The 16,497-nt window shown below is 34.5% G+C and overlaps 3 protein-coding genes across 3 annotated transcripts in view; all 3 read right to left on the minus strand.

The window, feature by feature from the left end:
* Positions 1 to 6,588, minus strand: part of LOC123011703 (zinc finger protein 609-like) — a 62,637-nt gene extending 56,049 nt beyond the window's left edge. The window contains exon 1 of the mRNA XM_044409287.1: positions 6,383 to 6,588. The gene's annotated coding sequence lies outside the window, so the exon portion shown is untranslated. The remainder of the gene's footprint in view (positions 1 to 6,382) is intronic.
* Positions 6,589 to 12,524: 5,936 nt separating this feature from the next.
* Positions 12,525 to 13,280, minus strand: LOC123011283 (transmembrane protein 50B-like). Its single transcript, XM_044408652.1, has 2 exons — positions 13,241 to 13,280; positions 12,525 to 13,188 (listed from the first exon to the last, which is right to left on the minus strand). Exon 2 carries the CDS (start codon positions 13,180 to 13,182, stop codon positions 12,724 to 12,726), a length of 459 nt encoding a protein of 152 aa, XP_044264587.1. The 5' UTR covers positions 13,183 to 13,188; positions 13,241 to 13,280; the 3' UTR covers positions 12,525 to 12,723.
* Positions 13,281 to 14,555: 1,275 nt separating this feature from the next.
* Positions 14,556 to 16,101, minus strand: LOC123011055 (eukaryotic translation initiation factor 3 subunit J). Its single transcript, XM_044408319.1, has 6 exons — positions 15,783 to 16,101; positions 15,641 to 15,726; positions 15,486 to 15,593; positions 15,146 to 15,440; positions 14,961 to 15,097; positions 14,556 to 14,914 (listed from the first exon to the last, which is right to left on the minus strand). Exons 1-6 carry the CDS (start codon positions 15,793 to 15,795, stop codon positions 14,864 to 14,866), a joined length of 690 nt encoding a protein of 229 aa, XP_044264254.1. The 5' UTR covers positions 15,796 to 16,101; the 3' UTR covers positions 14,556 to 14,863.
* Between the last annotated feature and the right edge of the window lie 396 nt (positions 16,102 to 16,497).

The following is a 16,497-nucleotide window of genomic DNA, read 5'->3' on the forward strand; positions in this document are numbered from 1 at the left end:
CTTTTCGTATTCAATCAATGAAGTGTTTTAGAAAGTTTTGATAAACTTGTAGATTTTATTGGAAAAATCGCACATTTTTAAGTCCGATTTCATTTTCCTAAAAAAGTGAATTTCTGTCGAAATTCTAAAAGAATTTTTCTCGATTATTTCCCAACTCGATTGCAATATACTATTTAATTATTCGTATTCAGTGCTTTAGGCAGTTTTAACCAAATGGAAAATTTTCTTAGCTTTTTTTAGAAAAATCGCCCTTTTTAAAAATTCTTAAGAAATTCTCCTCGAAGTCATTTCTTCTTCCACTTAGTCGCTCAAATCGTCCATCGAAGCGTTACGTAAACATTCCAGGGCGTTAGATTGTATCGAATAATGCGCATTTAGTGCAACTGGGTTAACAGTTTGATTTCAGTTATGTTCGTTTGAATGAGCACGAACTCGAATGGGGGAAACACAATACCAATTTACGAGTGTTATATTTATAATGACCCTCCTCCTCCTCGTCGTCAAACCATTCGTTTTGTTTGTTTAGTATTGGCAAACGTTCGCTCTTTGAAAATACGGCCCATGTTTACATTTTCAGCAGACACTAAAACTGTGTCGTAAAAATGCAATTTTATCTCTTTCGAGAGAGAAACGTTTCAAATATCGCAACTTCATCAATAAGGAAGTTTGTTGTGGATTTGTGCAAAAATCGCCGCTGCTAATTGGATGAGAAATCCACTTTATTAGAATAATTACCGACTCGTTGAACCGTTTTAATTGATTTGCGAGATTCTTGGCGTACTTTGAACACTTTTCCAACAACATCTGGTTTACTTTTTATTATTCTGACATTGTTTCCGTCATATTATTAGGTGGGAACTTGACATTTTACAAATATTATGTAAATTGCGTTTTCGTTTGTTCCAACATTGAGCAATTTGTTTCTTTAGTTATATAAACTAAATATTTGCGTTTTAGGATGGGTTTTTCGACGGGTTTTTGACTCAGATTTCAGGTAGTGAAGCAGGTAGAAACTGGGTACCCTTTCTTAGACACAAATAATAAGACAGGGATTTTTACCGTGTGAGTCAGGCTTTTTCACAACGGGAAATTTGCATTTAAAAGGTTTCGAAATGTGACACGGGTTATTTTTATGCCACAGTTGGTACAACTGACGTTTAAAAATAACTGAAATGAGTACTTTAATAGCCATTTCAACACTGTAAACAAATTCTTTCGACTTAATGTCAAAATCACAGGTCAGCTCAAATTAAAAAATGTAAACTACTTTTTGGTTTTCAGTTTTATTAATTTGTTCTAATTTAATTTTTTTTTTTTTTATTTAAAAAAGAAAAAAACTTGGCTTGATAAGGGTTCGAACCTTTAGATTTTGTCTCCAAGCTATAAAAAACCTAACAAAAATAACTTCTGTTTTTAAAATTGAAAATTTTTCAATAGTTGGTAGCACTGATGTTTTAAAAATCACTTTGACTTACCATAACTGACATCGCTACCAACTGTTAAAAAATAAATTGCCCTGTACTAAGTTTGAAATTTCATCACTACTATTTTAAAATCTGATCTGTGATATAGACAGAAAATAAAATAGAGACAAAATCATGGGCTACTGTGACAGCTTTGCATATTTTTATTATTTTAAAACCAAAAAAAATTGTCGCGACCCGGATTCGAACTTGCAATTTTTGTATAAATTTTTCGAATTTTGTATCAGATGTTCTAAATTAGCAAACTAAAGTCAAATCAAGATTATTTTTAATAAAATTATTTTTATTAAAAATAGGAAAAAAAAATTGGCTTGCTCCGGATTCGAACCTCCAAATTTTGAACAAATTGCTTCAATCTCTAGTCTGGTGATTAATTACACCACTGTAATCAATTTTATTAGAATTATTTTGCTACTTTTGAAAAAAAAATTAAAAAAAAGTTGGCACGACCCGGATTCGAACTTGCGTTTTTTGTATAAATTTTTCTAATATTGTATCAAGTGCGCTAAATTGCCAAACTAAACTCAAACCGACAATGTTTTGATCATTTTTTTATAGAATTATTTTTGTAGTCTTAAAAACAGAAAAAAAAATGCCTTGATCCGGATTCGAACAACCAAAATTTTGAAAAAAAAAACGGATTTTGCGTAAAACAACTTATTGGGCTTCATATTATAAAACCTCTGTTTTTTTAAATTGAAATTGGAAATTTTTCAATAGTTGGTAGCACTGATGTTTAAAAAATCAGTTTTGACTTTAGTACATTTACCATCACTGACATCACTACCAACTTTGAGAATAAATTGCAAAATTCCATCACAACTATTTTAAAATCTGATCAAAGTGGTCTGTAATTCGTAAAACAAAGACAGAAGATATAAAATCTACGTTCTCTTGTCTGTTTCCACATTTTTCAATGTTGCCAACTTAATTTCAAAATCACAGGCTACTGTGACCCTAATTTAAAAACTGGCGTATCATTTAGCACATTTTTGATTACTTTAAAAACAAAAAAAAAAATTGTCGCGACCCGGCTTCGAACCTGCGATTTTTGTATTTTATTTTCTAATTTTGTATCAGATGGGCTAAATTACCAAACTAAATTCAAAACGACATTGTTTTGATCACTTTTTTATATAATTAGTCTTATAAACGGAAAAAAATTGCTTTGATCTGGATTCGAACCTCCAAATTTTGAATAAATTGCTCCAATATTGTATCAAAAGCGTTACCTACCGTATTAGAGTCAGTTACATAATTTTTACTATAAATAATACTTTTTTTAGTCAAAAAATCTATAAAAGTCTTTATAGATGATGTAACTACGTTTCAAATTTAGAAAAAAGAAAAAAAAACATTGTTCTAAAAACGAAAAAAAAGTGGCCCAACCCGGGTTCGAACCTGCAACCCTTGCAGTAACATCGCAATAAATGGCCCCATTGGGGTCAAGGCAACACACCCATCGCCTCATTACCTTTTATAAATCACTCACTTATTCGCGGAATGTAGTTTTGGCGTAAATTCGTCTCTCTAATTAAAATATCGCAAGGCGTGGTACACCACACTACCAACATGACGTTTCCCATTATACCACAACCGCTAATTACGTCCCATGATAGAGAGAGAGAGAGAAAATTATCCAACCATTAATTACGTCGAGATTAACTTGTCATTGTGCACAACATTAGCTTACTTTCGACTAACAATTTAATTCCATCATTATAATAATTATTAACTCGATATAACCGAAATAACAAACAATGAAATGAAAAAAAAAACGTTGATCATCGGATTTTTACCTCAAAGCTTTTAACACAATTACTATCATTAGACAGGAATCGCACTATTTACCTTCTAGGCTTTTCAAATTAGAAAGCAAAAAATTCCTAGTATTTTCGCACCTGCGAAGCGACGAAATTGAGATTATCGAAGTCGGCTTTGAACTTTGATAATTACGTGTTGATGGGTTAAACCGAAACATTCAATTAGGAAAGTGAAACAGGTGATTGTCTTTGACGATTGGGGGAATCACTGACTCAGGCAAAAGGGCGACAAGTGGAAAATTGAAATCAAGCAACACATGAATTCCGAGTGCTAAAATGGCGGCTATTAAAGCACTCGTTTGGCACTTAAATCTAGAGGATTTCATTTATTAAATTTGGCAGCAAAGTTATCACAAAATGTCAGTGCTACCAACCAAGCAATTAGCACAACTAAAATGGCGACTATTAAAACACTCGTTTGACATTTGAACTTGCAGTTTTTTTTTTAAAGCTTGGTAGCAATGTCACCACACGGCATTTTTTTATAATACCAATCGTATTAAAATTTACTAAAAAAAATTCTATATATTCTAAAATGGCGGCTATTAAAGCACTCGTTTGTCATTTGAAGCTAGAAGATTTAATTTTTTAAAGTTTGGCAGCAATGTTAAGGCGCGGCTCTTTTTAAAAACGTCAGTGCCACCAATCAAGACATTTGTCAAAAATTTGAGTGCTAAAATGGCGATATTAGAACATTTGTTTGATATTTGAAACAAGAGGATTTCATTTTTTAAAGCTTGGTAGCAATGTACCGCGTGCCTTTTTACAGAAACGTCAGTGCTACCAACCAAGCAATTTATTCAAGACATATGTCAAAAACCGAAACACAACTAAAATGGCGGCTATTAACACAACCGTTTGACATTTGAACTTGTAGAATTTCATCTTTTAAAGCTTGGTAGCAATGTCACCATACGGACTTTTTTTAAACACGTCAGTGCTACCAATCGTATTAAAAATTACGAAAAAAAAATAAATTCTATTGGGCCCGAATTCGAGTAACTGAAATGGCGACTATTACAGCACTCGTTTGACATTTTTTAAAGCTTGGTAGCAATAGTTATCGCGAGGCCCTTTTTAAAAACGTCAGTGCTACCAACCAAGCAATCTAGTTTTGACATTTATCAAAAACCGAAGCACAAACGAATTCGAGTGCTAAAATGGCGACAATTAAAACACTCGTTTTATATTTGAAGCTAGTGAATTTCAGTTTTTGAAGCTTGGTAGCAATGTGCTATGCGCCTTTTTTCAGAAACGTCACTGTTACCAACCGTACTAAAAATCACAAAAATCCTCTATTGGGCCCAAATTCAGGTGCTAAACTAGCGGCTATTAAAGCACTCGTTTGACATCTCATTGTTTAAAACTTGACAGCAATGTCATCTTTTTTAGAAGCGTCAGTACTACCAACCGTACTAAAAATTACCACAAAAATCCTCTATTAAGCCCAAATTTAAGTGTTAAAATGGCGGCTATTAAAGCACTGGTTTGACATTTGAAGTTATAGAATTTCATTGCGTCCCTCTTTACACACGTTAGTGCTACCAACCATACAAAAAAAAAATATGCTGAGCTTGAATTCGAGTGCTAAAATGGCGACTATTAAAGCACTGTTTTGACATTTGAGGTTATAGGATCTCATTTTTTGAAGTTTAGTAGCAATGTTACCGTGTGTGTCAATGCTACCAACCGTAATAAAAACTACTCCAAAAATCTTTTATTAAGGCCGAATCCGTGTGATAAAATGGCAGCTATTAAAGCACTCGTTTGACATTTGAGACTATAGGGTTTTCATTGTTTAAAGCTTGGCGGCAATGTTACCGTACGGCTTTTTTTAGAAACGTCAACTGTACTAAGCACACTCGTTTGACATTTGATATTACAGGACTTCACGGTTTAAAGCTTAGTAGAATGTCACCTGACACGTCAGTGCTACCAATCTTCTATTGAGCCTAAATTTTAGTGCTAAAATGGTGGCTATTAAAGCACTCGTTTGACATGTCATTGTTTATAGCTTGGTAGCAATGTCACCGTGCCTTTTTTTAGAAACGTCAGTGCTACCAATCGTACTAAAAATCACTAAAAAAATTGTTTTGTTAAGCAAAAATTCCCCTTTCTAGCGATAATTTATTCGTTCCTTGGGCGTTTTCGCATTATTTGCAATTTAGATGTTCGCAAACTTGAACCGTGACACGAATTTAATTATTTATTTTATTAATACACACAGATTTATAAACTGTTAACATGAGTGATTAAATTGTTAGAAGGTAATAAAACTTTTTAACTGTCACAACGTGGGTGGAATAGCCCATTAATAATTAACTTGACAAATTATACGTTGAAACATCAATTATGCACTTGCAGGAATCGATATTGTGGAAAAAGAAAAACAAATCTTGGAACATTTTCTAAAAAAAATAATAAACACAGTTGGCTCTTTTCACAAAGCATACCACAACAAAAAACACACAAAACAAATTTACCAACTTCCAGACATGATTTTTTCATGTTGTTGGCAACACCTGTATAAATACGTTCGGCCTTGTTCAATCAAATTCAAATTTGGCGCCACATCAAAATTTGACAGTTCAAAAATAAACCTCGTTTTATTGTCATTTTATTACTTGAGTGCGTCCGATAATAACAGTCATTGTAAATAACTTAATTACATAAACACGAGGAAGCAATTAATTACACAATCATCAAGTAAAAACAAAATCCCCTAAAAAAAAAACACTAATTTTGTTTTAGTCAAAATAGCGTCTCCAAGGGCGTGTCGTGGCCAACTCGCGCATTAACGATAAATATTAATGAAACGACAAGTAACTTAGTGTTTTTGTTTTTGTCGTGTTGGCCGTCTGTGTATTTTCGAAAAACCCAGCAACAAAATGGCTTCCCCATCGACCGACGCTTGTTTACCGACAAGAGAGAGCACGAACTATCGTTATCTCCACTCCCGAGCGAGACAACCTCTATTAACGTGTCCGGAAGCAGGCGTCAGTTGAAGATGTGCGAGACGTCTTCCTCCTCGTCGGACAAAAGAAAATCGCGATATTAGGCGTGGTTCACACTCACCAGGACTGCCAAATCCCGCCGAAAAAACACACTAGTAATCCCAAAGGGCACTACACGACCACTAACAACACACACAATGCACACCTACAACACACTCCACACTGCCCATCGCCCAAAAACAACCCAAATCGACGATTTTCTTGATTTTTTACAGTTGGCACCGCACACACACACTGTTCGCCACAGAGACAAGGCGGCGAACTAGCGGATCGCCGCTCGGAAACGACACGAACACCAGCGGAAACGACCGAACGACCAACAAAGCGATTCGAGATGGGCGAGGGGGAGGGGGAGTCATACTGGGTGGCTTCGAAATGATTCGAATTTCAGGAATTGGGACACTCATCTCAAACCCTCTCAAGATTAAATTAATAACCACTTGATTTTCGAGTGTTTGAGGCGTGTATCAATAGAGGTGTGTGCGTGGTTCGACAATTTAATTAATAAAAATTGCTAATTAATGGCCTTTCCACGTTCATTATCTCTCCTCTGTTTCGAGTAAGTAAATCATCAAACACAACATGATTCGATTTTGACTGTCATTGCCAACCTAACGCGCGGAATCACCCCAAAGTCAAATGGCAATTAAATTTTATTACATCGATAAATAATGTACGTTTTATGGAAAAACAAAACATAATCGTAGTGTAATTTGTCAAATTTGCCCATATGGTTCAATCACGTGACTTCAAGAGTTGCATCTAGATAGCATGTCTTGTTCGAGTAATTGAAATCGAACTCATCCATTAGCAAGAGGTGCTTTCAAAGGCACAAATTGCAGAGTACCAACATAACAGGGAAACGTTTCAAGTATTTATTACATATTTTGCAAACGAGGAAATCAGACTTTTTCCCCACTAACATAGTAATTTGACAGTCGCTATAGAAACGAGTGCTTTAATAGTCATTTCAGCACTCAAATAATAATGACGTGAAATTCAAGTATTGTATCAACAAGAGATTACTCCCTAGGATTTAGGAATATTTGTGAATAGGTTGCCATAAATTTGGTTAAGTTGGTTTCTGGTGACAAACAAAAGATATATAGTGTCAAAATTTAGGTTAAGTATAAATAATTTAATTGATAGTTGACAGCAGGTTGACAGAAAACATCAACTGACAACAACAAGGAGTAACAAACCTTAGACATACAAAACTACTTCTAAAAATTCTAGTTACAAACAACATGAAAAACGTAATTTTCCTAAAAGTTCAATTCTTGTTGACAAATCTGTAATTATCTATTACAGCACTAGTTTTGGTGCCAACCTTAAAACAATAAAATTCTTTACACTCAAACGAGTGCTTTAATGGCCATTTTAGTACTCAAAATTATTCGTCATACAGGGTGTCCCAATTTTTGCGAAAATGCGAATTGTGCTCTTGTTTGAAAAAATGGCACAAAATCGTTTTGGCAACGTTGGAGAGCACTGCTTGGGCCACATTTTGCATACAATTTGGTATATACCGAGTGTTTTGTACTGTGTTACAGCCTAAACTTGCATTTTTTCAAATTTCCCCACTAACATAGTAATTTGACAGTAGCTACAGAAACGAGTGCTTTAATAGTCATTTCAGCACTCAAATAATAATGACGTGAAAATTGAAGTAATTATCTATTACAGCACTAGTTTTGGTGCCAACCTTAAAACAATAAAATTCTATACACTCAAACGAGTGCTTTAATGGCCATTTTAGTACCCAAAATCGAATTATTCGTCATACAGGGTGTCCCAATTTTTGCGAAAATGCGAATTGTGCTCTTGTTTGAAAAAATGGCACAAAATCGTTTTGGCAACGTTGGAGAGCACTACTTGGGCCACATTTTGCGAACAATTTGGTATATACCGAGTGTTTTGTAACTGTGTTACCCCCCAAACTTGCATTTTTTCAAATTGAACAGCCTGTATTTTGTTTGAATTTCGGATTCTTTATAAAAAAGTGCTACAAGATAAGTTCATAATTTCTCGTCATTGGTCGAAACGAGTGTCAAACGAGACTCCCAACACTATTTAGATTGGATTACGTGGTATAATGGAATCCTCGGCGAACGCAGCTCACCAGAATATTAAATATCATTACGGTTTGAGCTCAGTTTGTTACATTGTAATTCCGACTTTTTTCACACTTTAAATTGTCGCGCCCTTGCCGTTGCCATGGTTTTAATTGTCAAAATTTGACGTTTTGTCCAAAAATCGATTTCTGCCTTATCGGCCGTTTGTCTAATTAAGCAGCGCTAATTCGGAGAGGGGCGCGGGGCGCATCCTTGTAGCACATGGTAGACTAGAGACCTCCGCAGAGCGACTGTTCACGGCAGGGAAAACTCGACACGGCAACGCTCAATTCTATGTTTCCGTTGGAACAACGGCCGGCTGGGCCGTTGTTCCAACAGAACGGCTCTCATTCGACTTTTTGCGATGACAGATGTCATTAATGTCACACATTGGGCACTACCAACCCAAAAAATGCAATTGAATAATAACACAAAACTGTAATTTAATTTTGTCAAAATTGGAATTAATTAATAACTCGTAGGGGGTGCCAACTGTAATTTTTTTATTTGAGGATTAAGTGTCAGAATTGGTGAATTTTAGCCGTTTTACAAACAAGCGATAAAAGGGTTAATTAAATGGAAAGAATGTGGATGCGATTGGGTGATGAACAAAAACGTTCATTATCAAAACAGTAAACAAATTGAAACGAAATCTACTAAAAAATTTCATTTATTCCAAAATGAAAAAAAAAAACAAACGTTGCAATGTCAAAAAATAAATCCCTAAACCGTTCATCAATATAACCGTGCATTGGTTACCATTGCAGCTAAAATAGTAATCTACCATGTCGGTAAAACTTTAATTCAACAACTCCTAGATGTCGCCACAGTTCCGAAGTGTTTTGACAAATATTTTGTACGTCTTTGATTAATTCATTTCAGTTGTGAACGTGACAGATTGGTGTACGAGACGTACGACGACATATGTTCGCCTACTGCGATTTTTTAACAAACACATGATATCATAATAATAAAATATAATTTTTGTTTATTTGTGGTCTATTTTTGCAATTTAGAAAATTATCTAACATTAATTCATAGTGGCTACTTTCCAGTGTAAATTTGCAAAAAATGAGTTGTGCAAAACCGACTTTAAAAATACAATTGTTTTTTAGGTACAGTTACGGAATTAAAATTTCGGGCAGTATTGTCATTTTCATAATGTAAACTCTAAAACAACCTTTACATTAATAACCTCATTTGTTACTCTTGTCATGTTTTTGTCATTTTGACTTCTTATTTACTTTCAAAAATAGCGTACTGACAGAAAAGTTTAATTGTCAAATGTCAATCATGATGACAATAAAAGGTAGTGAAGTGACAGAAAAATACTGCCCGAAATTTTAATTCCGCAACTGTACATATCTATCAAAAATAACAATACTGAAAAAGTTGGGTTAAAGTACTTCATATATCAAATTAAAAAATCTATTACGCCTGTCACAACTGTTGACACAATTTAATTATTTTTGCGACTAAGTTTGACACTAGAGGTGGCGGGCTAAGTGCTGCCAACTTTGCGATAAATGAAATGATCACATTGTATTTTTTCATTAAAAGAGTACTTCTTACGTTGCCCTCTGGTGAACAGTAGTCAAAGTTTTTACGTCCCATTTTTTGTCCGGCATGGTAGTAGACAAAATATTCTATGAATAACAAATACTTTCGATATTTGATACAGTGGTTGGTGATATACTTCTACATAGTATAGGAGGAAAATAAGTAAAGATTTTATGTAACATTATTATTTTTTTTTATTAGAACACTAACAAATACCGAAATCTTCAGTCAAACGAAGAATAGAAACACCGAAAGTTACATTTTCATTTAATGTTTGAAGAAGTCACTGATTAAGACTAAAGAATTAATTAATATCTTATTTTGAGGTTAGATTGCCAATTTAACAAAAGGGCCAATTTTAAAAAAATGTGATTTCGATATTATAAAAATCGGTATTTTGAAATTTACTATACTATACTATGCCTACTTAAGCATTACCGACACGGTAGATTACTATTTTATCAATTTAGTGTTGACCAGTTTTACTCATGCACGGTTTTAGTGTTGCAACGTTTTGTTTTATACTTTTTATTCCTATTTTGGTAAATTTCGTTTTTATTTATCGACTGTTTTGACGATGAACGTTTTTAATAATTATTGTCCAAGAATACCCCATAACTCGCGCCTCAGARACATAAAAAATTCTAATGTCAAAAAATAAATGTCAAATTTTTTTGACAGATTGAATTTTTGTAACATTTTTTCCATGTTCTTGGTTGAAATTTTTTAATGGAGCGCAAGTTTTGACATCCTGTATAATATTAATGAGTGATTTATAACGATTTGTGGGAAAATATGTAAATTTATTGCAATTACTACCATTACCGACACGGTAGATTACTATTTTATCATTTAGTTTTGACCAATTTTACTCATGCACGGTGTTAGTGTTGCAACGTTTTGTTTTATACTTTTTATTCCTATTTTGGTAAATTTCGTTTTTATTAATCGACTGTTTTGACGATGAACGTTTTTAATAATTATTGTCCAAGAATACCCCATAACTCGCGCCTCAGAGACATAAAAAATTCTAATGTCAAAAAATAAATGTCAAATTTTTTTGACAGATTGAATTTTTGTAACATTTTTTCCATGTTCTTGGTTGAAATTTTTTAATGGAGCGCAAGTTTTGACACCCTGTATAATATTAATGAGTGATTTATAACGATTTGTGGGAAAAAATGTAAATTTATTGCAATTACTACCATTACCGACACGGTAGATTACTATTTTATCATTTAGTTTTGACCAATTTTACTCATGCACGGTTTTAGTGTTGCAACGTTTTGTTTTATACTTTTTATTCCTATTTTGGTAAATTTCGTTTTTATTAATCGACTGTTTTGACGATGAACGTTTTTAATAATTATTGTCCAAGAATACCCCATAACTCGCGCCTCAGAGACATAAAAAATTCTAATGTCAAAAAATAAATGTCAAATTTTTTTGACAGATTGAATTTTTGTAACATTTTTTCCATGTTCTTGGTTGAAATTTTTTAATGGAGCGCAAGTTTTGACATCCTGTATAATATTAATGAGTGATTTATAACGATTTGTGGGAAAAAATGTAAATTTATTGCAATTACTACCATTACCGACACGATAGATTACTATTTTATCATTTAGTTTTGACCAGTTTTACTCATGCACGGTTTTAGTGTTGCAACGTTTTGTTTTATACTTTTTATTCCTATTTTGGTAAATTTCGTTTTTATTAATCGACTGTTTTGACGATGAACGTTTTTAATAATTATTGTCCAAGAATACCCCATAACTCGCGCYTCAGAAACATAAAAAATTCTAATGTCAAAAAATAAATGTCAAAWTTTTTTGACAGATTGAATTTTTGTAACATTTTTTCCATGTTCTTGGTTGAAATTTTTTAATGGAGCGCAAGTTTTGACATCCTGTATAATATTAATGAGTGATTTATAACGATTTGTGGGAAAATATGTAAATTTATTGCAATTACTACCATTACCGACACGGTAGATTACTATTTTATCATTTAGTTTTGACCAATTTTACTCATGCACGGTGTTAGTGTTGCAACGTTTTGTTTTATACTTTTTATTCCTATTTTGGTAAATTTCGTTTTTATTCATCGACTGTTTTGGCGATGAACGTTTTTAATTACGGATTATCTACAGAATGAGCCATAACTCGCCCCTCAGAGACATAAAAAAATCAAATGTCAAATTTTTTTGACAGAAAGAATTTTTTCCATGTTCTTGCGCAAGTTTTGACACACCCTATATAATATTAATGAGTGATTTATAACGATTTGTGGGAAAATATGTAAATTTATTGTAATTACTACAATTACCAACATTACGAAACAAAAAGTGATATACAATAAGACAAACGTTTCGTCGCGTTAAAAAGCATCAAAGCGATAAAATCTCGACTTCCATTAGTAGTTTAAATGCAGTCGTCGATTCTCGAGTGAGATAAGCCCCCATCGAGTTTTTCCCTGGTCTTTGAACCAGTTTGTATCGAAAACAATTTAACATAATCATAAACCTCGACCGGTAATAAAGATATCTTTATAACTCCCATACAAGAAAATGGTAATTGCTTTGATTTGAGAGAAAACAAGTGGATAATTGCACTCAGCCTTCACGATAATCTCCTGTTTTTGTAACACATCACTAACCGTTAAATAATGACGGTTTACGGCCCCAAAAATGACTCAATTTCACACTGATCACTTTTTAATCGTCTTATTAAAAATACTCAAGCGATTTTCGACATCTTAGCAAAAGAGTGGCGCTAAAAACGAGCAAATTTTGCAAAAAAACGCTCCAACCGGGCCACTTGTTCAACTCTGTTGTGTCTAAAATGTAGTTGTTTATTAGGATGTAGGTGGCGCCGATTAGGGCCCCGAAGGCTATCATAAAACCGATGAAAAGACAGGTTCGGGCCATGAGACTGCCGCATTTCGTCGTGTAGTGCAATTGGGGCTCCAGGATGAGACTTGTGGGGATCATGTTGATGAGGACGAGGGCCATGGTGGAGAAGAAAACGGGGAAAAACTCGTGATAGTAGAGCAGGTTTTCGGCGAGGAGCCCCACAAGGAGCCACCAAGCGGTGAAGAAAGCCACTCCGGAGACGGAAGACAGGAAAACGTTGAATTTCAAGGGGGAAACCTCGCCGAGGCAGGGGACCACCAGGATTTGGTACATTGTGGCCTAAAAACCGAGAAAAATTGAACATTTAGCGTGGATTTTCGGATTTTCTAACCTAAATGAGCACGATTTGAAATTTTTCAACGGCAGTGCTGCCACACCAAAACTAGGGGATTTCGTTAACAAGACTGAAAAATATTTTTATTGGCGTAATTAATCGAATAATAGGCGAAAGATGCACACGAGGGGTTCAAAAACAGATTTTGCGTTTGTTGTGTAATAAATAAATAAATTTCAAGCCAAAAATGGGGTTTTAGTAATGTGGGGTGGCAACTCTGTGTCTTATGACACTTGATTTTTGTGACAAAAAATTCAAGCCGGTGTTGTGTTGAAAATCTGATAATTTAAATAATTTGTGTTTTTGAAGCTGTTTTTAAGATAATCCGTGATGTTTTGTAACTTTTACTAAAAAATAGTGTTCGTGTTATGAGACTTGATTAAAAACTTGTCACAAAAATTTTTTTTGGCGTAATTGTTGGGTAAATGATCCGATTAATGTTCAGAAAGTGTTGTTTAAGTTGTTTCAATGAAATTCTGCCTGAAATTTCAAATAATCGCAATAGTGAAAAGGGAAGTTTACTCATATGTGTGTGGCAGCTCTGTGTCTTATGACGCTTGATTTTTGTGCAAAAAAATTCAAGCCGGTGTTTGTGTTCACGAAAAAGTTGTTTAAAATCTGTAATAATTTAAATAATTCGAGTTTCAAAAGTGCTTAAGGCTGTTTTTAAGGTAATCAACAATGTTTTTCCACTTTTACAACAAAAATAATGCTCGGATTGTGAATCTCAGGTCAGGGATGCCATGGTTCCAACAACAATAACTTTTTTAAGCAATTTTTGGCGTAATTATTGGAAAAATGGCACAAAAAGACTTCAAAAAGTGTTATTTAATTTTTTTTAAAGAAATTGTGACTGAAATTGAATAATTGCGACAGGGAAAAGGGAAGTTTAGTCATATGTGTGTGGCAGCCTTGTGTCTTATGACGCTTGATTTTTGTGACAATAAGCCGGTGTTTGTTTTTACGAAAAAATTATTTAAAATCTGTGATAATTTAAATAATTCGTGTTTTAAAAGTGTTTGAGGCTGTTTTTAAGGTAATCAACAATGTTTTCCCACTTTTACAACAGAAATAATGCTCGTGTTGTGGAAACTCAGGTCAGGAATACCAACAAAAATTATTTGTTAAGCGTAATTATTGATAAAATGACACAAGGAGTCTTCAAAAAGTGTTGTTTAAAAAGAAATTGTGACTGAAATTTCACTAATTGAAACACTGGAAAGGGATTTTAGCTATATATGTGTGGCGGTCCTGTGTCTCATGACACTTGATTTTTTTATTTTGAAACTCTTGTTTTAATAAAACGCATTAGTTTTTTGAAAAATTATATTGATATTAACAATAATTGCATCAAATCCATGAATACAACTTGTATGCAAATCCATACAATAATTCGCCTTAAAGCGTAGCAACAAAAACCAGCAAATCATTAATTTAAATAATGACTCGTTACATTAGTATAGAAAAACACAAAAACGGTGAAAAAAAAGTATAAATTGTTAACCATATTGCATGATCATTACACTACACCTCTTTAAAAATACCATATAATTTAACAATAGTTATATTTATTGAAGATTTAAAAAAAAATTAAAACCCTATCTAAATCTCTTCAATCTGCTACATGAAGTCGTCGTAATCGTCATATTCGTTAACATACGCCGACAAGGGCTGAAAAACACAATTCAAACAAACTTTACGTAAAATTATAACTTACATTTCCGTCATCCAGTCGTAATTTGGCCTTGCCTTTGCCCTTGTTTTTCTTTGATTTCTCCCCTTTTTCGATTTTCTGTTTCTCTAAATATAAATTATCTAACGTATTTTTAATTTTCTTAATATCTAATGAGGACACTGCAAAACCACCAATTAGGTCAATTAAGACTCGAACAAAAAACATACAAGTGGCACACAGATTTCGTAGTAAATTTTCGGTAAAAACCGGATATTCCGTGCTTTTAGCTAAAGGTTGCAGTTTCCTCGAGAGAGCGTCTGTAAAATCCTGAAACTCCTCTTTAGTGGTTGGCAGCGAGAGTCCCTCTAAACCTGAAACATTTGTGTTGTTGGTGTCGCCCCCAAACGTCGTTTCTAGCGCTATTTTCAGGTCCGATTCCTTCTGCATCCTGAGCCTCTCCTCGGGGGAAATCTCCTCCTCCTGCTCCCTCATCCTCCTCTCAAGCTCCTCTTTCCTCTTCCTCTGCAACAAGAAATTAAATTGTGCCCCCACACCCGTGAAACTCACTTCTTTCTCTGCGATTTTCTCAGCGATTGAGGGTTTTTTGGGCTTGGGTTTGGGCTCCTCCACAGGCGCCGCCTCCACTTTCTCCTCCTCCTCGTCCTCCCAGCTCTCCTGCAAGGAAAATGGTGACTTTTTGGTGACAAACTCGGGGGTTTTACCTTGACGTTGTCGTCCTCGTCCTCGCCCTCCCATTTGTTGGCCGCAATCCCAGGTGTAACAGCTGGGGGCTCGAAATTGTCGTCGTCTGAAACAGCCCCCTTGTAAAATTCCCCGCGATCAAAAACAAACCAAAATTTTTACCCCACGATTCCATATTGGTGAAAAAACGGCCGAAATTAGCACAAAACGACCTCAACCTCGAAATTCACGTGTGCTTAATGTGCAATTGCACCCAAAACCGCCAGATGACACTGTCAAAGTGGCACTTTTTCGCAAAGTTTCGACGAATACCCCGATTTCGTGGTGTATCAAACAATGCGTTTCGGCTTTTTGTGTCGCTTGCAAGAAAAATCGGCGAATTTTTGCGAAATTGGACAATTTACGAGCGGAAATAGCCCTCGAACACCCATCTCACACTTGACAGAAACCAACTACTGCCAACCACACCGCACGAAAACACCAAACTCGCAACAAAACACTAAAACTCACCTCTCCTGGCGCATTTTTCAACACAGAAAACACGATTGGGGCGTTATTCACATCAACAAGCCCCAAAGTGGGGTTTTCGAATAATTAATCGACGATTGGTGACACTTACTGCCAACCCCACCACTTAAAATGTCAATAAATATAAAAACTTGTCACAAAAAAATTTCTTGGCGTAATTGTTGGGTAAATGATACGATTAATGTTCAGAAAGTGTTGTTTAAATTGTTTCAATGAAATTCTTCTGTCTGAAATATCAAATAATCGCAATAGTGAAAAGGGAAGTTTAGTCATATGTGTGTGGCAGCTCTGTGTCTTATGACGCTTGATTTTTGTGCAAAAAAATTCAAGCCGGTGTTTGTGTTCAAGA

This window comes from Tribolium madens, unplaced genomic scaffold (genome assembly GCF_015345945.1).
Source record: "Tribolium madens isolate multiple individuals breed KSU strain unplaced genomic scaffold, Tmad_KSU_1.1 Scaffold_91;HRSCAF=231;Tcas5.2_LG7, whole genome shotgun sequence".
Taxonomy (NCBI): Eukaryota; Metazoa; Arthropoda; class Insecta; order Coleoptera; family Tenebrionidae; genus Tribolium; species Tribolium madens.

Bases quoted from the DNA above. Each gene is read 5' to 3' on its own strand.
- LOC123011283 (XM_044408652.1), bottom strand. From the start codon at position 13,182: ATGTACCAAATCCTGGTGGTCCCCTGCCTCGGCGAGGTTTCCCCCTTG.
- LOC123011055 (XM_044408319.1), bottom strand. The intron at 15,098-15,145 runs GTATGTTTTTTG...GTGGTTTTGCAG, and splicing joins ACGAAATCTGTGTGCCACTT to TGTCCTCATTAGATATTAAG. The intron at 14,915-14,960 runs GTAAGTTATAAT...TGTGTTTTTCAG, and splicing joins TACGACTGGATGACGGAAAT to CCCTTGTCGGCGTATGTTAA.